Source organism: Scyliorhinus canicula, chromosome 26 (genome assembly GCF_902713615.1).
Source record: "Scyliorhinus canicula chromosome 26, sScyCan1.1, whole genome shotgun sequence".
NCBI classification, from domain to species: domain Eukaryota; kingdom Metazoa; phylum Chordata; class Chondrichthyes; order Carcharhiniformes; family Scyliorhinidae; genus Scyliorhinus; species Scyliorhinus canicula.
Genome location: NC_052171.1, coordinates 16,661,785 through 16,684,941, shown reverse-complemented (window position 1 = coordinate 16,684,941; position 23,157 = coordinate 16,661,785). Strand labels below are relative to the sequence as shown.

The 23,157-nt window shown below is 45.4% G+C and overlaps 1 protein-coding gene across 5 annotated transcripts in view; it reads right to left on the bottom strand.

The window, feature by feature from the left end:
* LOC119957325 (probable JmjC domain-containing histone demethylation protein 2C) overlaps positions 1-23,157 on the bottom strand; it is a 94,055-nt gene that overhangs the window by 26,824 nt on the left and 44,074 nt on the right. For all 5 annotated transcript variants that reach the window (XM_038785213.1, XM_038785212.1, XM_038785211.1 and 2 more), the window contains 9 exons: positions 22,728-22,876; positions 19,302-21,073; positions 17,366-17,549; positions 15,487-15,704; positions 12,673-12,834; positions 6,136-6,231; positions 4,400-4,521; positions 3,717-3,900; positions 3,270-3,460 (listed from right to left, as the gene is read on the bottom strand). In XM_038785213.1, the coding sequence (XP_038641141.1) occupies positions 3,270-3,460; positions 3,717-3,900; positions 4,400-4,521; positions 6,136-6,231; positions 12,673-12,834; positions 15,487-15,704; positions 17,366-17,549; positions 19,302-21,073; positions 22,728-22,876 (3,078 nt within the window). The remainder of the gene's footprint in view (positions 1-3,269; positions 3,461-3,716; positions 3,901-4,399; positions 4,522-6,135; positions 6,232-12,672; positions 12,835-15,486; positions 15,705-17,365; positions 17,550-19,301; positions 21,074-22,727; positions 22,877-23,157) is intronic.

Sequence of the window (23,157 nt, the reverse complement as noted above, 5' to 3'; positions counted from 1 at the left end):
GAAAAGTCTCTGGCCATCCACTCTATCCATACCTCTCATCACCTTGTACACCTCTATCAAGTCACCTCTCTGCCTTCTTCGCTCCAGTGAGAAAAGCCCCAGCTCCCTTAACCTTTCTTCATAAGACATGCCCTCCAGTCCAGGCAGCATCCTGGTAAATCTCCTCTGTACCCTTTCCAAAGCATCCACGTCCTTCCTTTAATGAGGCGACCAGAACTGGACGCAATATTCCAAGTGTGGTCTAACTAGAGTTTTATAAAGCTGCAGCAAAACCTCGTGGCTCTTAAACTCAATTCCCCTGTTAATGAAAGCCAACACACCACACGCCTTCTTAACTACCCTATCAACCTGGGTGGCAACTTAGAGGGATCTATGTACGTGGGCCCAAAGATCCCTCTGTTCCTCCACACTTCCAAGGATCCTGCCTTCAACTATGTATTCAGCATTCAAATTCGACCTTCCAAAATGAATCACTTCACATTTATCAAGGTTGAACTCCATCTGCCACTTCTCAGCCCAGTAAGAAGTCTTACAACACCAGGTTAAAGTCCAACAGGTTTGTTTCAAACACGAGCTTTCGGAGCACGGCTCCTTCTTCAGGTGAAGGAGCCGTGCTCCGAAAGCTCGTGTTTGAAACAAACCTGTTGGACTTTAACCTGGTGTTGTAAGACTTCTTACTGTGCTCACCCCAGTCCAACGCCGGCATCTCCACATCATGACTTCTCAGCCCAGCTCTGCATCCTGTCAATGTCCTGTTGTAACCTGCAACAGCCCTCGACACTATCTACAATTCCCCCAACCTTTGTGTCATCGGCAAACCTACTAACCCACCCTTCCACTTTCTCATCCAAGTCATTTATAAAACCACAAAGACATAAGACTGATGGTTCTGTAATTCCCAGGGATTTCCCTATTCCCTTTTTTGAATAGGGGAACAACATTCGCCTTCCTCCAATCATCCGGTACTACTTCAGTGGAGAGTGAGGACGCAAAGATCATCGCCAACGGCGCAGCAATCTCCTCTCTCTCTTCCCATAGTAACCTTGGGTATATCCCGTCAGGCCCAGGGGACTTACCCTGATGCTTTTCAAAATTTCCAAATTAGATCTGTTTTTGCAGGGCAGCACGGTGGCACAGTGGGTTAGCCCTGCTGTCTCATGGCGCCGAGGTCCCAGGTTCGATCCCGGCTCTGGGTCAGTCCGTGTGGAGTTTGCACAGTCTCCCCGTGTTTGCGTGGGTTTCGCCCCCACAACCCAAAGATGTGCAGGGTAGGTGGATTGGCCACGCTAAATTGCCCATTAATTGGAAAAAATGAATTGGGTACTCTAAATTTACCAAAAAAATCTGTTTTTACTCAAATTTTGAAGGTTAAGGGATGATCTGATCATGGTATTAAAGTTATTAACAGGGAAAGACAGGGTAGATGAATGGAGATTCTAAAACTAGAGGGCACAGTCTACAAATTAGGGCTGGACCGTTCAGGAGAGATGGGTGGTGGAGGTTTGGAACTCTCTCCCACAAATGGCAATTGATCATTTTCAATCTGAGCTCGATTTTAATGAAGCAAAGATATGGATATGAAGGTATTTGGTCAGAGGTATCTGGAGTTAGGCCACAGATCAGCTATGATCTCATTAAATGGCGGGACAGGCTTGTGGGCCCACTCCTGTTCCTATGTAGACGGGAGCACAGGTTACACATGGATGCTGGAGTTCAGATTCTAGAGGCACTGGCACCCAGCAAGTCTGGCTCAACAAGTAGATGGCCGGAGAGCAATAAAGATTGATGTGTTGGGTAAGCTGGGTCTGCGAGGACTGCGTTTACTGCAGCAGTGAGAGAGACAGGCTTCCAACACTTGAAGAAGTGCAACTCGATTTTATTGAACTCTTAACTATCATACATACTTTAACTGTGGGTTGACACTATGAAATGAAAATGAAATGAAAATCGCTTATTGTCACGAGTAGACTTCAAATGAAGTTACTGTGAAAAGCCCCTAGTCGCCACATTCCGGCGCTTGTTCGGGGAGGCTGTTATGGGAATCGAACCGTGCTGCTGGCCTGCCTTGGTCTGCTTTCAAAGCCAGCGATTTAGCCCTGTGCTAAACAGCCCGCTGACTTGACTGGAGACCTGAGGCTAACCTGACCAGACTATCCTACGACCACATGGTGTATGTGCTAGTTGTTGCTCACGGGCTCTGACTGTCTCAAAGGCTGGATCCCAAGAGAGCGGGAAAACTAGTGCCCTCTGGCTTTATAGTGGTCGTGTCCTGTCTGGTGATTGGCTGCTTGTTCTGTGTGTTCATTGGTCATCCTGTGTGTCAATCACTGTCTGTCTGAGCACTATCATATACCAGTGTGTATATTATGACAAAGTTTACTTCAAATTTAAATGTTCCACATCCTCAGCAGATTGGGAAGCTCCAAATCAATTTACAACAGTGGTCATGATTGGCATTAGCCAATTTACACACAGCTGTGAAATGAATAACTGGTTCATCTGTTTGGGATGGAAGAAATGGGCAAGAACAGGAAAATTGCAAAATTCTGATCAGTCTTTTGTCAAGGTTGAAGAGGCATAAGGATAAGAAGACAGGAGCATTAAAGAAGGCTGAAAGACACCCAGAATTCAAGTATGAGTTCATCAGCAAGCATAAGTGCAGCGTGGTTTTTGTGTAATAGTTGGAGTACAGGACGTACTGGATAAGCACAACTGGCCTCTTTACCACTCCATACCACCATCCTCACAGGTTAGCTTTCCTGGTGGGAAATGGAGTTCAGGCTGCTGTCACTGGTTGCGCAAACCCCATGCTACATGATTGCTGCACAACTCCCATCAGTTAGTCCAGCTCTGCATCTGGTTGTCCACCACACAGACATGTCAAGATAGCTTTGTGACCATTGCCTGTTGGTGTCTGGAGACCAGTCAAGCCTCTTGGTCATCCCACTATGTATTCTTTCAAGCTGTCAACGACGCTCTCTCGTTTTCTCTCGTGGAAAAACTCATCTGCAGCCTGACATCACTGACAGTCTCCAGTTGGCCCTCCACTTGTTGCAAGTGCATCAGACACAGGAGTGCCCATTGGTCGAGTCATGGTGGGAGGTCTAAATTTGGTTGGTCTAAGCTGCCACCCACCACATCTAACTGATATTGTATAGCGTTTACCATCATGACCTGTGTATGCAGTCATACGTTGACTTTTTTATTCCTATTCCACTTCTGCTGAACCTGCTGAGATCTCTCCATTCTCTGCCTTAATCAGTACTTACATTGTTCAACTTTGTGTAGACCGGGGCAAATGCAATGCCAGCATCTGTGGACCCCCGACACAGTTTCTCTGCTGTAGTAGTCAGTAGATCACATAAGGTTGAACACTGTTCCTTTGATCTTGCCTTGTGGTTAGTCGGGTTGCTGCTTGCTGATGCATTTTTGTTCCTGCGACAAGACACCTCGTCCACATCTGTGTGATGGCCATGGAGACAATCATTGTCAGCATTCATTAGCAAAATCACATTCTCAGTATTATTCTACACTGTCCTGTCAAATACTCTCAGGATAGAGACAACTCAGGTTAGATAGAGTAAAGTCCCATCTGACACTATTTTGACTACCAAGACATAAAGCATGCAATTGCTCGAGTGCCAATGAGGATTTTTATCCACTGTCTCCAAGTAAATCCTCCCTGCTGAAAGTGTACTGGTTGTATAGTTTCCTACCGTTTTCTTCCTGGTTGGCTTTCTGTGTAGCTAATTCGGCCAGCCAGTGTAGTGGTGATTGGGAACTGGTGCTGACGTGGTTGCTGCTTGACTCTTGGCTGAGTTTCGCTGTAGAGGTGGATTTGGCAGACTGCTCTCTAGCAGTCAGGGAATGAGTCAGTTCCACCTTGCTTTTCGTCTGTGCCTGAAAATCAGGAACATTGGAGGAACTGTTAGTGCTTTCTTGGGCTGTCAAATGAAAAGTCAGGAAATGACGGTCCCATTCACACAAGATCAACACCATTTAATAATGTTGCACTGTTATTGACTCTAAGGACACCTCCCAGTTCCTTCTCCCTCCTCTCCTGAAGCACTGGTCATCCTTGTAAACTGGTATGAATCAATATTCTTCACCCTCAGGCAACAAATGCTGAGAGGCTGTGTGACTATAGCCAAGCTTCCAGTTCCTAACCTGGCATCAATACAAACATTCACACAAGGGACACAATATGAGAAGTAACAGCACAGTCCATTGTGTCTGTGCCAGTTCTTTGTGAAGAGTAGAGATAGGAACGGAGCCAAGACTTCCTGTCCTTGGTGTGAAGGTCAGCTGGTTTTCAGTGGGAGTGGGAAATGATTTGGTCAGATTATTCTTGTTCATGTGAGCTTGCAATTAACAGTCTATGTTTGACATCAGTCGTTACCTCAGGGCGGCTGTTTTCGGCAGATGTTTTTTTCAGGCACTTTGTATCTCCATATCCGCAGTTTGACTTGATGCCCAGTCTCTTCTTACTGCTGTGCAGCTTTTCACACAGGCTCATCAAGACTGTGAAAGTAACCCACAATAAATGAAGGGTGAGTGAAGGCATTCGTCTCTTATCCCCTGCACAACATGCTGTTCTTCCTCTGGTATGATTTTATAAAGCAGATCACTAATACCTCACTCGTTCATCATGACTCTGCCCACAATCTGCATCAACTACCTCTGCCCATGAACAAGAACACTTCTTCTGGCAAGTTACTAGCTGACAAGCGGGAAAGCAGGGAGAAAGGGAGGCCTGACCCACAGTTCCAGAGGACCCAGCTCAAGCCTTCCTGTGTCCAATATCATATCTGCAGATACTGAGAGACCCCTGCACTTAATAGTCTCGAAGTACTTGCATCATGAGCCGCTTGAACATGCTTCTCGAAACTACGCTTGGTTTGATGAAGAGTCATCCTGCTCCCACAAAAATATGTGGCAGAAGTACAGCAAAGTGTGGAGAAATAACAGGGACATATTCACACGCCAGTCAGAACCAGTCATATTTATCAACAACTTGCTTTCGTACAGTACCTTTAGCGTCAAAACTCCCAAGGCATCTCATAGCCGCATTGTCCAATTCAATTTGCAGCCTGACACCTAACAGGTAGCTTTTAGCATTTTTAAAGAAGGAGAGAAAGGCAGAGAAGTTTCAGGAGAGAATTCCAAATGCTTGGGACATCAGCAACTGAAGGCAAAGCTGCCAGTGGAGCAATTACTTTTGAAAAAAAATTTAGATTACCCAATTATTTTTTCCAATTAAGGGGCAATTTAGCGTGGCCAATACACCTACTCTGCACATTTTTGAGTTGTGGGGGCGAAACCCACGCAGACACGGGGAGAATGTGCAAACTCCACACGGACACTGACCCAGAGCCGGGATCGAACCTGGGACCTCAGCGCCGTGAGGCGGTTGTGCTAACCACTAGGCCACCGTGCTGCCCCCAGTGAAGCAATTACAATCAGGCTCTGTAACGGGGCAGAATTGGAAAAATACAGCTCTGTTGAAGGGTTATCGGGCTGGAAGGATTTGGAAGCAAGCAAGAATACTAATTTCATAATTAAATCAAGGCATTGCTTAACTGCAGTTAATATTGGAAACATATCCCAAACATGATGGGCGAATGGGAGGTGGTGCAAGTTAGGATATGGGCAGTATAGTTCTGGTTTGACGTTGGATTATGCACAACCACAAACTGGGGCATGGCTGGGGATCTGCTGAAGCCGATTCGGTCAATGCAAATGGCAGCAGCTCACCACTGCCATCTCAACCAGCAGAGTGACCAAGCCATGGAAAGCAGCCTGTCAGGTATGACTAGACTTGGATGTTTTAACGGCTGGAGTTTGAGTGAAACCAAGAGCAAACATGTTGCATCATACCAGAGCCACAATCCTTCCAGTGCAAGTCCAGTGATGCCAAGAAGCACTGAAGTTCCAATCCCACAAATGCCACACATTCAAAAACACCCCATGGTTTCAGAAACAAAATGCATTTTCTTCTCACTCCACAACCAACCAAATAAACACCACTTTCAAGCCAATGTGCAAAGGAAGACAAGATTTCATCTTCAAGCCTAGCTTCAACCCCATTGCTGACTTGGGGATTTGTATCAATAAAAGTGCTTGGGAAGCTCTTACCAGCATTAGGAACCAGCTGCGTTGGCCACAGGTTTTTTATGTCGTGATTTTGTCCCTTAACACATTTAAGCCAGGCTGTCACATCCTCTCCTCGTTCTGCATGGAAATATTAATGCCATCAGGGTTTGCCAAATAAAATATATATCCTGTAACCTTATGTATAAGAAAACAACATTTGTCTAATGACATTCCATCTCTTGAAAAAACTGTTCATTTTAACTGATTCATCGGCACTTCAGAGATTTAACTTTTGCCTACTGTTTTAAATAAATATTACAATGTTCCAGTCATATAAATACGACAAAAACATATCAAAGGCTAGGAATTGTGCACTGAGGAACTCGCCTCCGAACTCTCCAAAGTCTTTCCACCATTAGGCATGTCTGTGTGCTGGAATATCTTTGGCCAGGATGACTGTGGCTTCAATGACAGGAGAAGCTCAGTACAATCCAGGACAAAGCAACTTGTTTGATTGGAACCCCCGTCCTACAGATCCAAGATTCACCTGTTCTCACACAGGGGCAAAGAGCGGCACAGCATGCAACTTCTACACGATGACAACCTTCCAACACTTTTTCGACAACCCACAACCTCTATCATCAAGCACGACAAAGACAGAAATTGCTTGGGAATATCAACACCTGCAAGGATCTTATTGAAACTTACAGGATACTGCGAGGCCTAGATATAGTGGACATGGAGAGGATGATTCCACTTGTAGGAAAAACTAGAACCAGAGGACCCAGCCTCAGACTAAAGGGACGATCCTTTAAAACAGAGATGAGGAGGAATTTCTTCAGCCAGAAGGCTGTGGAGGCCAAATCACTGAGTGTCTTTAAGACAGAGACAGCTAGGTTCTGATTAATATGAGGAGAAGGCAGGAGAATGGGGAGGAGAAAATATCGGCCATGATTGAATGGAGGAGCAGACTCGATGGGCCAAGTGGCCTAATTCTACTTCTATGACTTATGATCTAAGCTCCCCTCCCGTTCCGTTCCTTCAAGAATTCCTGGGTCAAAGTACTGGAACTCCCTTCTTAATAGCTTTGAGAATGTTCCGACACCAGATGGACATCCGTGTTCACCACCACCATCTCATAGGCAATAAATTCTGGCCTTTCTCACATCCCATGACTGAATAGAAATCTCAACACCCTCTTGACGATCCTCCCCAGTGGCTAAACATGGCCACATTTCAAAACAAACAAAATGCTAATTGAATAATAATAATCTTTATTGTCACAAGTAGGCTTACATTAACACTGCCATGAAGTTACTGAAAATCCCCGAGACGCCACAGTCCAGCACCTGTTCCGGTACACAGAGGGAGAATTCAGGATGTCGAATTCACCTAACCTGCACGTCTTTTGGAACTTGTGGGAGGAAATCGGAGCACCTGGAGGAAACCCACGCAGACATGGGGTGAACGTGCAGACTTTGCACAGTAGGTGACCCAAACTGGGAATCGAACCCAGTTCCCTGGCTCTGTGAAGCAACAGTGCTAACCACTGTCTACTGTAAACATGTATCTTTAAGTCAAGCAGCAGAGAGAATGAGCAATTTAAGAAGTTGCAACATGATATATGCTGCTTCGTTTTGCAAATAGGAGAACTCATACTTTTCGGCAACCGCAAGATGGGTTGGGACTCAGTTTGATTTATTGGCTAGCGGCCAATGAATGTGCCAAAAGACCATATTCTACCCGGTAACGTGCTGATTGGATCCTGCCAAAGTGGGATGATTTTCAGAGACCTAAGGAAAGCAGAGATTGACTCCTAAAAGCACAGGGACAAGGTCCTGCTCCTTCTCTCTCTCCAGAAAGGCTGTGAGTTGATGTATTTCTGAACCTCCAGAGAACGTGAATGAATTAATCCACAGTGAAACTATTACAGACTTCACAGACCTGGATCTGAAAACTTACTTTGAAAGACAACCATCTGAAACAGTGACTCTTTTGGCAGGGACACTTGTAGTGTCCCCCACCCTTCCACCTCCTCTAACCTAAGGGGTTGAGTGAATATCAGGTAAGCTCTTCCTTTCTTTTTCTTGTTTTATCCGCAAGTTATCTAGAGGGGATGGCAGGGAAGGCAGTGCAATGTTCCTCCTGCAGAATGTTTGAGGTGAGGGACGCCGTCAGTGTCCCTGCTGATTTCACCTATGGGAAGTGCACCCATCTCCAGCTCCTCAGAAACCGCGTTAGGGAACGGGAGCTGGAGTTGGATGAACTTTGAATCATTCGGGAGGCAGAGGTGGTCATAGATAGAAGCTTCAGGGATGTAGTTAGTCCAAAGAATGAAGATAGATGGGTGACGGTGAGAGGGGCTAGGAGGCAGCAGTCAGTACAGGGATCCCCTGTGGTTGTTCCCCTTAGTAACAAGTATACCACTTTGGATACTGGTTGGGGGGGGGGGGGGGGGACTTACCATGGGTAAGTCATGGGGTACAGGTCTCTGGCACAGAGGGGAAGGGGGAGAGGAGTAGAGCATTAGTCATTGGAGACTCCATAGTTAGGGGGATAGATAGGAGATTCTGTGGGAATGAGAGAGACTCGTGGTTGGTGTGTTGCCTCCCAGGTGCCAGGGTCCGTGATGTCTCGGATCATGTTTTCGGGATCCTTAAGGGGGAGGGGGAGCAGCCCCAAGTCGTGGTCCACATAGGCACCAACGACATAGGTAGGAAAAGGGATAGGGATGTAAGGCAGGAATTCAGGGAGCTAGGGTGGAATCTTAGAGCTAGAACAAACAGAGTTATTATCTCTGGGTTGTTACCCGTGTCACGTGCTAGCGAGATGAGGAATAGGGAGAGACAGCAGTTGAACACGTGGCGACAGGGATGGTGCAGGAGGGAGGGTTTCAGATACCTGAATAATTGGGGCTCATTCTGGGGTAGGTGGGACCTCTACAAATGGGATGATCTGCACCTGGACCGAGGGGTACCAATATTATGGGGGGGGAAATTTGCTAATGCTCTTCGGGAGGGTTTAAACTAATTCAGCAGGGGTTTGGGAACCTGAATTGTAGCTCCAGTATACAGGAGATTGAGAGTAGTGAGGTCATGAGTAAGGTTTCAAGGTTGCAGGAGTGTACCAGCAGGAAAGAAGGTGGTTTAAAGTGTGTCTACTTCAACGCCAGGAGCATCTGGAATAAGGTGGGTAAACTTGCAGCATGGGTTGGTACCTGGACTTCGATGTTGTGGCTATTTCAGAGACATGGATAGAGCAGGGACAGGAATGGTTGTTACAGGTTCCGGGGTTTAGATATTTCAGTAAGCTCAGGGAAGGTGGTAAAAGAGGAGGGGGGTGGCATTGTTAGTCAAGGACAGTATTACGGTGGCAGAAAGGACGTTTGATGAGGACTCTTCTACTGAGGTAGTATGGGCTGAGGTTAGAAACAGGAAAGGAGAGGTCACCCTGTTGGGAGTTTTCTATAGGCCTCTGAAAAGTTCCAGAGATGTAGAGGAAAGGATTGCAAAGATGATTCTGGATAGGAGCAAAAGTAACAGGTTAGTTGTTATGGGGGATTTTAACTTTCCAAATATTGACTGGAAACACTATAGTTCGAGTACTTTAGATGGGTCCGTTTTTGTCCAATGTGTGCAGGAGGGTTTCCTGACACAGTATGTAGATAGGCCAACAAGAGGCGAGGCCACATTGGATATGGTAGTGGGTAATGAACCAGGACAGGTGATAGATTTGGAGGTAGGTGAGCATTTTGGTGATAGTGACTACAATTCGGTTACGTTAACTTTAGCGATGGAAAGGGATAGGTATATACCGCAGGGCAAGAGTTATAGCTGGGGGAAAGGCAATTATGATGCGATGAGGCAAGACTTAGGATGCATAGGATGGGGAAGGAAACTGCAGGGGATGGGCACAATTGAAATGTGGAGCTTGTTCCAGTAACAGCTACTGCGTGTCCTCGATAAGTATGTACCTGTCAGACAGGGAGAAAGTGGTCGAGCGAGGGAACCGTGGTTTACTAAAGTAGTTGAATCACTTGTCAAGAGGAAGAAGGAGGCTTATGTAAAGATGAGATGTGAAGGTTCAGTTAGGGCGCTCGAGAGTTACAAGTTAGCTAGGAAGGACCTAAAGAGAGCTAAGAAGAACCAGGAGGGGACATGAGAAGTCTTTGGCAGGTAGGATCAAGGATAACCCTAAAGCTTTCTATAGGTATGTCAGGAATAAAAGAATGACGAGGGTAAGAGTAGGGCCAGTCAAGGACAGTAGTGGGAAGTTGTGCGTGGAGTCCGAGGAGATAGGAGAGGTGCTAAATGAATATTTATCGTTAGTATTCACACAGGAAAAAGACAATGTTGTCGAGGAGAATACTGAGATACAGGCTACTAGACTAGAAGGGCTTAAGGTTCATAAGGAGGAGGTGTTAACAATTCTGGAAAGTGTGAAAATAGATAAGTCCCCTGGGCCAGATGGGATTTATCCTAGGATTCTCTGGGAAGCTAGGGAGGAGATTGCTGAGCCTTTGGCTTTGATCTTTATGTCGTCATTGTCTGCAGGAATAGTGCCAGAAGACTGGAGGATAGCAAATGTTGTCCCCTTGTTCAAGAAGGGGAGTAGAGACAACCCCGGTAACTATAGACCAGTGAGCCTTACTTCTGTTGTGGGCAAAGTCTTGGAAAGGTTTATAAGAGATAGGATTTATAATCATCTCGAAAGGAATAATTTGATTAGGGATAGTCAACACGGTTTTGTGAAGGGTAGGTCATGCCTCAGCAAACCTTATTGAGTTCTTTGAGAAGGTGACCAAACACGTGGACGAGGGTAAAGCAGTTGATGTGGTGTATATGGATTTCAGTAAAGCATTTGATAGGGTTCCCCACGGTAGGCTATTGCAGAAAATACGGAGGCATGGGATTCAGGGTGATTTCGCAGTTTGGATCAGAAATTGGCTAGCTGTAAGAAGACAGAGAGTGGTGGTTGATGGGAAATGTTCAGACTGGAGTTCAGTTACTAGTGGTGTACCACAAGGATCTGTTTTGGGTCCACTGCTGTTTGTCATTTTTATAAATGACCTGGAGGAGGGCGGAGAAGGATGGGTGAGTAAATTTGCAGATGACACTAAAGTCGGTGGAGTTGTGGACAGTGCGGAAGAATGTTGCAGGTTACAGAGGGACATCGATAAGCTGCAGAGCTGGGCTGAGAGGTGGCAAATGGAGTTTAATGCAGAAAAGTGAGGTGATTCATTTTGGAAGGAGTAACAGGAATACAGAGTACTGGGCTAATGGTAAGATTTTTGGTAGTGTGGATGAGCAGAGAGATCTCGGTGTCCATGTACATAGATCCCTGAAAGTTGCCACCCAGGTTGATGAAGTCGTTAAGAAGGCGTACGGTGTGTTAGCTTTTATTGGTGGAGGGATTGAGTTTCGGTGCCATGAGGTCATGTTGCAGCTGTACAAAACTCTGGTGGGGCCACATTTGGCATATTGCGTGTAGTTCTGGTCGCCGCACTATAGGAAGGATGTGGACGCATTGGAAAGGGTGTAGAGGAGATTTACCAGGATGTTGCCTGGTATGGAGGGAAGATCTTATGAGGAAAGGCTGAGGGACTGAAGGCTGTTTTTCTTAGAGAGAAAAAGGTTAAGAGGTGACTTAATTGAGGCACACAAGATGATCAGAGGTTTAGATAGGGTGGACAGTGAGAACCTTTTTCCTCGGATGGTGAAGGCTAGCACAAGGAGACACAGCTTTAAATTGAGGGGAGATAGGTATAGGACAGTTGTCAGAGGTAGGTTCTTTACTCAGAGAGTAGTAAGGGCGTGGAATGCACTGCCTGCAACAGTAGTGGACTCGCCAACATTGAGGACAATTAAATGGTCATTGGATAAACATATGGATGATAAGGGAATAATGTAGATGGGCTTTAAATTAGTTTCACAAGTCGGCACAACATCGAGGGCCGAAGGGCCTGTATGTTCTATGTTTTCCTTTTACCTTTTATTTTCACCCCTCTTGTCCCCTTCTGTAATTGTTTGTCGTGTGTGTAGAAGGTGGGGGCAAATTCAAGTGGGGTGATTAGGTAATTAGATAACAGTTAACCAGTAGTATTTACTGCATATTTCATTGTAGCTCTTGATACAAATAAAACGTAATTGTGTTTAAAGTTACAAGCCTGGTAACTGCAATAATTGGCCAGCCAAGGGCAACAACATCAGGTATTTCTCAGAGAATTATTTGTTCAATCAATTATGTTCAAGGGCAGCAAGGTGGTGCAGTGGTTAGCACTGCTGCCTCTCGACGTCAAGGTCACGGGTTCGATCCCGGCTCTGGGTCACTGTCTGTGTGGAGTTAGCACATTCTCCCCGTATTTGCGTCGATTTCACCTCCACAACCCAAGGATGTGCAGGGTAGGTGGATTGAACACGCTAAATTGCCCCTTAATTGGAAAAATGAATTGGGCACTCTAAATTTTTTTTTTATTTTTATCAATTGTGTTGCGAGTCCGGGTCAAGTGGGGCTGGAATTGACCGCACACTAGTCCAGGGTGTTGTAACAGTACACATACATGTGAACATGCTCTCTCACCTTTTTCATTCCTTGTGATTCTTTTATGCTTCATGTCAAAACAGTCTGTACAAACAAAGAAACCACACCTCGGGCAGACCCAGTGAAGATTAAACACCACAGAGTGACAGCTGTCACAGGTTTCTTCCTTCCCTCCAAGTGCAGCTTTACAGGCGATGGACCCTGTGAAACAACAATTTCACTATGTAAAGCACACTAATGGCTTCATTTCATACAGTGTCTTCAGCATGGCAGGTACAGAATTTAACCTCAGACACATGGAATCCTGGAATTGCAACTTCTAATCACAAAACCATACAGCACGGAAGAGGCCCTTCTGCCCATCAAGTCTGCATTGGCACATGAAAAACGCCTGACCTGACCACCTAATCCCACTTGCCAATATTTGGCCCATAGCCTTGAATGTCATGACATGCCAAGTGCTCATGCAGGTACTTTTTTAAGGATGTGAGGCAATGCAGCTCTACCACCCTCCCAGACAGTGCATTCCAGACCTTCACCACCCTCTGGGTCAAAACATTTTCCTCAAATCCACTGCTGCCCATCCACCCTGTCCATACCCTTCATAATCCTATACACCTCGATCAGGTTACCCCTCAGTCTTCACTGCTCCAGCGAAAACAACACAAGCCTATCCAACCTCTCTTCAAATGTTCAATCCCAGGTAACAGGTGAATCTCCTCTGCACCCCTCCACTGCAATCACATCCTTCCTATAATGTAACAACCAGAATTGCACACAGTACTCCAGCTGTGGCCTCACCAAAGTTCTGACCAACTCCAACATGACCTCCATGTTTTTCTAATCTTTGCCTCGATTATTGAAGGCAAGTGTCCCAAATGCCTTTTTCGCCACCCTATTAACCTGCCCTTCTGCCTTCAGAGATCTCTGGACAAACACCAAGGTCCCTTTGTTGCCCGGAACGTCCCAGTGTCAGGCCATTCATTGAATAATTAACTGATTGTTAGCCACTCAGTCTGGCTGGGAAAGGCTTTATGTAGGGCATCACGGTGGCACAGTGGGTTAGCACTGCTGCCTCATGGCACCTAGGTCCCAGGTTCGATCCCGGCTCTGGGCCACTGTTCGTGTGGAGTTTGCACATTCTCCCCCTGTCTGCGTGGGTTTCACCCCCACAACCCAAAGATGTGCAGGCGAGGTGGATTGGCCACACTAAGTTGCCCCTTAATTGGGAAAAAAAATAATTGGGTACTCTAAAATTTAAAAAGAAAAGGAAAGGCTTCATGTGATGACCTTGGGTGAATGAGCTTGTTGCTACACATGAACCTTGCTCATGGACGTGAAGTGAGCACTTGTATGATTTACTTGGACAGCTGCTTTTCTTGATCAGTATTCATGGCCAAGGCTTGGGTGTGGTGAGGTGCCAAATTCAAAATCTGAAGATGACACGACTTGGAAGTAATGTGAACTGTAAAGGGGCTGGCTTCTTGACATCATATGCTGGTGAGGTATTCATTATGTGGCAGATAAACATAGTGTTAGAAAGAACAAGGAGGGGCAGCAAAAAATTCGAAAGGGGATGCAAAAGCAAACGGCCATGTGGGTTTACCGGCACAGATCATTGAAAGATACAGGACACGTTTAGAAAGCAGTTAAAAAGGATGTAGAGGAGGGCCGCTTGGTGGCGCAGTGGTTAGCACTGCTGCCTCTCGACATCAAGGTCACAGGTTTGATCCCGGCTCTGGGTCACTGTCCGTGTGGAGTTTGCACATTCTGCCCCTCAATTGGAAAAAATGAATTGGGTACTCTAAATTTATTTTTTTTAAAGCGTGTAGAGGATCCTGGCCTTTACAAATAGGAGCATAGAGTACAAAAGCAACTTAAGTAGAGTATTGTGTCCAATGCTGGATGTCGCATGTTTGGAAGGATGTGAAGGTTTTACAGTTGGTGTAGAAAAGATCTATGTGAATGTTTGCGGGGATTTCAGCTGCATGGATAAATAGAAGAAAGAGAGGTTCTTCTCCTCAGAGAAACAAAGATCGAGAAGATAGACGTGTTGAAAAGCACGAGGGGTCTCGACGGAGTAGATGGAGAGAAACTGTTTCTATTGGCAGAAGGGTCAAGAACCAAAGGATTCCAATGAAAGGACATTGGCAAACTAACCAACAGCAATAAGAGGAAAAGTGAGTGGTTGAGTTCTGGAATGCACTGCCCCAGTGTTTGATGGAGCCAGATTCAATCAATGCCTTGACAAGAGAATTGGATCAAGTTTTCTAAAGGAAAAGATAGCGGCACTTTGGTGAAAGCACGGTAGCACAATTGTTAGCACAGTTGCTTCACAGCTCCAGGGTCCCAGGTTCCATTCCCTGCTGGGTCACTGTCTGTGCGGAGTCTGCACGTTCTCCCTGTGTCTCTGTGGGTTTCCTCCGGGTGCTCCGGTTTCCTCCCACAGTCCAAAGATGTGCAAGTTAGGTGGATTGGCCATGCTAAATTGCCCTTACTGTCCAAGAAGGTTAAATGGGGTTACTGGGTTACCAGGATAGGGTGAAGGGTGGGCTTGAGTAGGGTACTCTTTCCAAGGGCCAGTGCAGACTCGATGGGCTGAATGTCCTCCTTCTGCACTGTAAATTCTATGATTCTATGAAAGGAGAAGGACAAGCTGAGTTCTTGCACAGAGCTGGCACAGACAGATGGCCCAAATGGCCTCTTCCTATGGTCCATTGCTGAGTGATTTCTATGATCCTTCTACTATGTATATGGGCCACATTGAAGAAGAGAGATTCAGCTAAAGTTGCCATTCAGTGCAATCATTCACAAAAGCCAGGAACATTGATCGTTCCTGGCCATCAATCTTACCATTATAGCTTTTGCTGATCTGCTTCAGCAAGCTTTGTTCAGACAGTACAAGGTCACAGAATGGATCGCCCACGTGTGTCAAGATGTAGGCGGAGGTTTCAGGATCTAAAACAGTCTCTGTGGCGCTGGCCATTTGTTCCAGTGGAGCTTCTTCATTGAGCTGATCTTCTGTGGAGAATCCTTCAGCCTTCAGACCTCCATTCCTGCTGACCGACAGCCTGACAAAAGAAACAGAGACAGTCAGAGAGACATGTGAGAGGGAACAAGCTCTTGGCTGTGAACAGTGAATATTTCTCCCCTAGGTTGTGGGCCAATGCTGAATGGCTATTCCATTAGCAACTCTCTCAAATCACAGCCCAATTGCCAGCACAGTGACAGGTAGAGGGATATCTCAGCAGGAAATAACCAAACCCAACGACATAAAAAACACCAAACTTCCTCCATTCAATAACTTGATCCAAAAAGTTACGTGTCTAGCATGATGGAGCAGAAGTAGAAGCACCCAAATGTTTTGTACTTTCTGAAACAACTTATTTCCTCAATCGATTGATCACTGAGCAACAATCTGACTTTTTGCTTATTGAGGCCCCATCAACGTGAGTTTACAGCTGGTACACAGTGAGCAATTCATTTCACCTTTGGTCAAATCTCAGTCTGTTTCATAGATGGGACACTGTTGCCACAGCATTGGCACAAATCAAGGAGCAAATTGCTAACAAGCTTCATTAGTTGCCAAACAAGCAACACTTCATTTTGAAAATCCTCATCCTTCTTTACAAATCCCTCCATGGCCTCTGCCCGCCCTGTCAGTGGAACCTCATCCAGCCTCTCAAACCTGCCCACCTTCCCACAAAGATATCTGCAATAGCCTCTCAATCTATCCTATTGTTGTCCATCGCATTAATACTGAAGCCCCTAGCGCCAGAATTCCTTTCCTAAACATGTGCCTCTACCTCCTTTAAACACTTCTTCAAATTCACACATACGCCTTTGGTGACATTTTTGAATACCTCTGTGGATCAGTGTCAAATTTGGATTGAAATGCTCCTGTGAAGCACCTTGGGACATTTTACTGTTAAAAGTGCTGTTATAGATGCAAGATTACGTTCAGTGGAAAACATTTGTGGAAGATAGCATGGGCAATGGGGCTGCCTAGCTGAGGAAAGGGTTCAGTGAGTTAATAAGAGAGAACAGTCAGAATCAAACCTGAAGTGGACTAGTCATATGAATACTGTGGTGATGAGCAGGTCAGAGTTTAGGAATCCTGTGGTGAGTAACTCACCTCCTGACTCACCAAAGCCTGTCCACCATCGACAAAGCACAAGTCATGAGTTTAATGGAATATTCTCCACTTGCTTGGATGAGTGCAGCTCCAACAACACTCAAAAAGCTCCACACCATCCAGGACAAAGAAGTCAAACTTGATTGCTCCCCCTTCCACAAACATTTAATTCCTCCACCATCGATGCACAGTAGCAGCTGACTGGTGTTGATCTGCAGTAACTCACCAAGGCTCCTCAGACACCACCTTCCAAACTCATGACCACTACCATCTAGAAGGACAGTGACAGCAGAAACCTGGGACCCCATCACCTGGAGGTTTCCCTCCAAGTCACCCACCACCCTAACTTGGAAATATATGGCGTTCCTCCACTCTCGCTGGGACTCTTCCCCCCCCCCCCCCCAACAGCACAGTGGGTGTACCTACACTACATGGATTAAGGGGTTCGAGAAAGCAGCTTCTCAAGGGCAATTCGAGATAGACAATAAATGCTGCCCGAGCCAGCAACACCCACACCCCTGAATGTATTTTCAGAATAAATTCTGACTGAAACTTACACAACATTTTATGTAGCTCACATTTATTTGTGCAAAATACCTGCGGAGATTCATGAACCTGCAGGAAGAGGACAGTGGAGGGACGTCTTGTCCCTTTCTAATGCGACTTGGCCAGCAGTCACGGCAGCGAAGGATGTTGGTGAAAAGTTCAGTGCAAGGGACATCTTGGAGGAAGGAATCTCCTGCGCTCTTGATAAGCATGGGTGATGGCACATGTGATTGATCTACTCGACACACAAGAAAATGCAGTAACAGTGACCTTTCTTACCATTCACAAATATGCCAACTTTCAAATAAATCAATCAGATCAATTTCCAGGTAGATTCTCCATTACATCAGCGACAACATGTTTTCTCTACCATTTCTGTGATTCTTGCACCAAGTTAAAGTTGGATGAATGGGGACAACTCCTCACCCCCAGGGAAAAACTCTATCCTCTTCTTTCCGAAGCATCTGCTGTGATAAACCGTCACGGTTCAGTGATGCAGCGTGAGAAGCACAGAGCAGAGGATCCCCATGTCTGCTTCCCTTGGACAGTCTTAATTCATGTTGACAGAACATGAGGCTAGATATGCCTTCCAGACCCCTGCAAATTGGGTTGGCAATCCTCCAGGGTTACCTTGGAGTCTTCATGAATAAAGATTAATCTCCAGGTTGCTTATGCAAGCAATTTGGTTATCGATCTGCTCGGAGAACCTCCATTTATCTAAGTAGTGTCAGAGATGGGGAAAAGCATCACTTGACGAAGAAGGTCAGTAGATGCTGACATAACCTCCAGGACTGTGTCCAACGATCGTTGGCAACGATATACTGGACTCCTGTGCTCTATCCTGTGCTTTATCCAGTGACACCTGTCAGCAAGTAAATATCCTGCAAACACACACCATTTCCTGAAGATACATGAAACCATAATCCCCCACGTTAGACAAAGAGAGAGAGAGTGAAAACTAAACAGAAAAGACAATTTATTACATATTACACAAATCACTAAAAGCATCTTAATGAGGACATTTAAAAAAACAAAGCCCTGGAGCTTCATTTCTCAAGGGATGGAATTGAAAAGAAGCAATTAAACTTGTATCGAACATTTCTGAGACTACACTAAAACCTAGTGCAAAATTCTGGTCTTCAACTTATAAAAAGGATATAGAGGCACAAGAAAAAAATGCAAAACGGTTCTACTTAATAGGACTGAAAGGTTATACCTATCAGGAACAATTGAACTGGCTGGGCCTTTTGCCTCCAGCAAATAAATGGCCGAGGGAATGACTTGATTGAGATTGTCACCAACTATTTTGATTGGGTAGATATGGAGAGATAATTCAATTTGCGAAAACCAGAATGAGACACCAAAATACCAAATCATGACTGCTAATTCGAATAGGGAGTGTTTAGGTGTTAGATCTTTATCCAGAGAGTGGTGAGAATGTGGAGCACATGACCACAGGGAGGGGTTGAGATGAAGAGAAACATGTCAGGGGAAGCTAAACACGAGCGAGAATAGAAGAGAAGAACATGTTGGTGAGTCAGATAAAGTAGGTGCATGTAGAACATAATAGAACATAGAACAGTACAGCACAGAACAGGCCCTTCGGCCCTCAATGTTGTGCCGAGCCATGATCACCCTACCCAAACCCACGTATCCACCCTATACCCGTAACCCAACAACCCCCCCCTTAACCTTACTTTTATTAGGACACTACGGGCAATTTAGCATGGCCAATCCACCTAACCCGCACATCTTTGGACTGTGGGAGGAAACCGGAGCACCCGGAGGAAACCCACGCACACAGGGGGAGGACGTGCAGACTCCACACAGACAGTGACCCAGCCGGGAATCGAACCTGGGGCCCTGGAGCTGTGAAGCATTTATGCTAACCACCATGCTACCCTGCTGCTCTTAAGGGACAGTTGGGCTGAATGGCCTGTTTGTATGTCATTCAAAGTCAAGAACAAAATCTCAACACCATTCATACCTTTCTTAATGTGGCCATTTTCTTTGTCCAATTTTCTGCTCAGATTTTGATCTCCTCTCAGTTCTTCCTCCACCTTCCTGCTGTTTTTCACCTTCTTCTCCAAGGCTTGGCCTGACTGCTGTTGGTCTGAGAGCTTGCCTTCTCGCCTTGTCCTTAACCAATGTCTATTGTCTGCAAGGTCACTATACTCAGTGTCCCAGCTCCTTTTGGCTGCTCGCCTCTTCATGCTTTCTTCCCTCTGCTTTGAATTACTCAGCAAGGCAGCAGGTTCCGCCTCCAACCCTTCGGAAACAACCTGTCCTGAAAGTGTCTCATTAATGTACCTTTCTTGCTGCTTTCTTGTGCTGTCTTCTTCTGAATGCCGTGTGAGCCACGCTTTCTTCAACTTTGTGTGGCAATTGTGCAGATTAGACTGCAAAGGTGACCCAGCGCTCCAAGTACCCTGACTGGAAATATGCTTGACTAGAGAAACACTGGCTGGTGCTATTTCTCGCAAATTCATCTCCTTTTTTGCGCTATTGGTTTTCATCTCCCCTGCAGAAAACCTACTGGGTTTCTTGAAATAGGGAGTTTCTGCCCTGGATGCCATATATTTTTTGGGTGTGTAGTAATCTGTGGGACTGGTTACATGGCTAATTCTTTTGGTGTTTAAGGTATCATTTAAGACAGGCAAATTGTCTTTGTAGTGTTCCAAACCTTGATTACTTTGCAGAGGGCTCGGTGAGCTGGAGAGGTGTTCTTTATTGAAAGAATTGCAGCTGGTCTTCGCCTCTTGATGTATGTTCCTGTTAACATCGGTCCTGCCGTATGTACCTTTGTCTGTCTTTCCAGCTAATTCCATCAGTGGGACGGGTGTAATTTGTTTTGCCAATGCTGGAGGGCAGAGTGTCGTGGGTATTTGATTGGAAACATAAGCTTTGTCAGAAATGCCAAAATGGTCACCTGTTTCCTCAGGCACCGGTCTTCCATGTTTACAATTCCTAACAGAATCGATGTTGACAGCATCTTTTGAAATTTTAGTTAATGTGGGAGCCTTCAATTCTGGCATTATCAATGAGTGCTGCCTGTGGTGATATACCTCTACTGGTGCAACAGGTAGAGGTAAAGTTTGGACCTTGGCCAAGTCACATTTCTCTTCAAGGTAACCACAATTCAAGTCTTGATAGGTCTCCGTGGTGTTGAATGAATTCTGTTGAAACAATGAAATGGATTTTTTGTATTGGACATTGTGATCTTTCATCTTCTCGGCACTTTCTCTTGGCAGTTCACGCAAGGAAGATGGTTGCGGAATAGTATCACCAACAGCTGAATACAAGGAAGTTGCTTCTAAATTTAGATCACTTTGTCCTCCGTCATTGGCAAACAGTTGGTCTCGGCTGTTAACTTCGAACTTGCTGGCAAAATCGGGAGTGTATTTCAACAACGTCAAGTCCAAAGCAGATATGGAGCATAATTTACTGCTCCCAGTTGGCCTGGGATTTCGAGAAACCGAAGAATGTTCTCCAGATTTGGTCCTCTGCTCATTCCTCAGGGCCAATGAGAGTGGCTTCACATCTCTGGCCTCTGCCACCATGACTGTATTGTCTCCCTTTGCATTTCTTGATTCCAGTGGGTCATGTGAACCCAGGCTCTGTTTGAACAGGACTTTGTTACACAGCTGGACCTCCGATGCTGGTTGAATGCCATCTTTTGAACCTGGAATACTTTGGACTTTCAGACTGTGCTGAAAGGGATGTAAAAAATCCCCACAGAGCTTGGTGCCATTCACATCTCTGGATGCAGAAGAGAAGGGGTACATTGTTATTTCACAGATGATGACTTTCTTACAGTGCTCAGCATTGCCTCTTAACCTACTTCTGGGACGGTGCAGTCTCTTGGACAGCAGGGCATTAAGACTCAGGTTCGCACACCATCAGCATCACTCCACCTTGCCCCAGTTGGTACAAGTGCAGTGCAGGGATTAAAGCTGCAATACTCCTTGCTTTAATGGTTAATTTCCCCACTAAGCCATTGGAGGAACTGTCACTTTGTACTACTGTTATCATTTGGAAGCCAATAAGTCTTACTCCATTTCTAACCACAATTCATTTGCATGAATATTGTGGCAGTTGTTTGCTTATTTTGCTGCCTTTTACTGGACTGCAAGCAAACTCCATGCCAGCAGATGGAATTCAGATTTCCCCACTCCTCAACAACAGCTACCTCTCTGCAGCTCCTATGTTTACTGGAGCTTGGAATAAGGAGAGGGGATGTCATTGAACAGTATATAATTCTTAGACGGCTTGACAGGCTCGATAATGGTCAATGTAGAACTCGTGGCCACAGTCCCACAATGAGGAATAAGGGGATGGTGGCAGTCAATCACTGAGATCTAAGATAAAATCTCTGGTCATTCAATCTCTCATTTCTTCCACTTTATAACAAACCTTTCCTTTGTCCGTTCCTCCCCTTCCTCCTTTCCCTGCTTCTATACTCGTTTAAAATCTGTTGTATATCTCACCTGGTTTGAGGATAGGTCACCAGCTGAAACAATTGTGTCTTTCTCTCTCCACAGATACTGCCTGATTTGCTGACTTGCGTCCAGCATTTTGTTTCTATGGCTTTTTTTTTGGTGGAGGGCCGTTTTGAAGAGAGAATTGAGATACGAAGATACAACCAGTTGAGTGATGCCTTTGAATTTCTACACAGGTCCATGACACTGCCATTTGCAGCCCAAAATGAGGTTGTGCAGTCTGGAGCCAAGAGGGACCCAGTTTGGTGGCTAGTGGAGAATGCCTGCACAACCTTGAAATTGCAGACAGCTTCAACCAAGGATTGGCAGGAACAGTGGGTTGAGGTGTACCGACAAACCAACCAGCCAGCATACTGCTGGTCAATTCAGCCTTCGAACCCTCAAACCTGAGCTTGAGGAAGTAGCTGGTACAACAGGGTGAGTGATGGCAGACCAAGATCTGATAATGATAGACAAAAAGAACACAATGAGCCCAAGTCCAATGAGGTATTGAGGATAATTTTGGCTTTCAATGATAAAAAATACAATATCAGCTCAGCCTCTGTTTGGACTGAATTGCAATCATGTACGGAAAGGTCCAACCTGGTTTGCCCTAGTTTGGTGACCTCTGCCAGGGGGCACTGACTGGAAGCAGCCATGTTCCACCCATTTCTAATGCAAGAAGCCCAGTAGCTCAGTGAGCTCGCAACAGCCTCATTGAACAGCTTTCCAATCGAAGTCAACAGAAAGCAGATTCACCAAAAGCTGACCAACCAATATATCGAAAAAATAAATCAATGAAGATCCTACACATCATCGAAAGTCATAACTGAGTCTGAACATATGGAATGAAAAAGAACACTTATGAAATAGATGCTGCTTGAGCTACATCAACTTATCTGAACCTGGTTCCCCAAAACCAAAATCCTACTTACTCTTGGTAAAAATAAGTGGAACTTGCTTTTGAACTTGAAGTTGCCAAGAGCTCCTTATTGTTGAATTTGCTGGCAAACTGACTCAATGCTGGATGGTTTTCGGCTATTTTATTCTGGAACTGGTGGAAGGACCATGGGTTCAGAAGGCCCTGTTCAACAGATCACATACAATGATATCATAACTCATTTGCACTAATGTTTGCAATGTAAATAATCAATTATTCAGTCAATAGAAGAGTCAAAGTGCCTCATAGAACTTCCCTTCAGCTTTTAGTGAAGCACTTGAACGCATGTCAGGAATAGCTGTCTTACAGAATATGTAATCACAGGATGTACAGGCTATTTAACCCACTTTTCCACAATGGTATTTATGCTCCACTTGAGCCTCCTCTATCCTTTTTCATCCAACTCCCACGATAATCCCTTCACC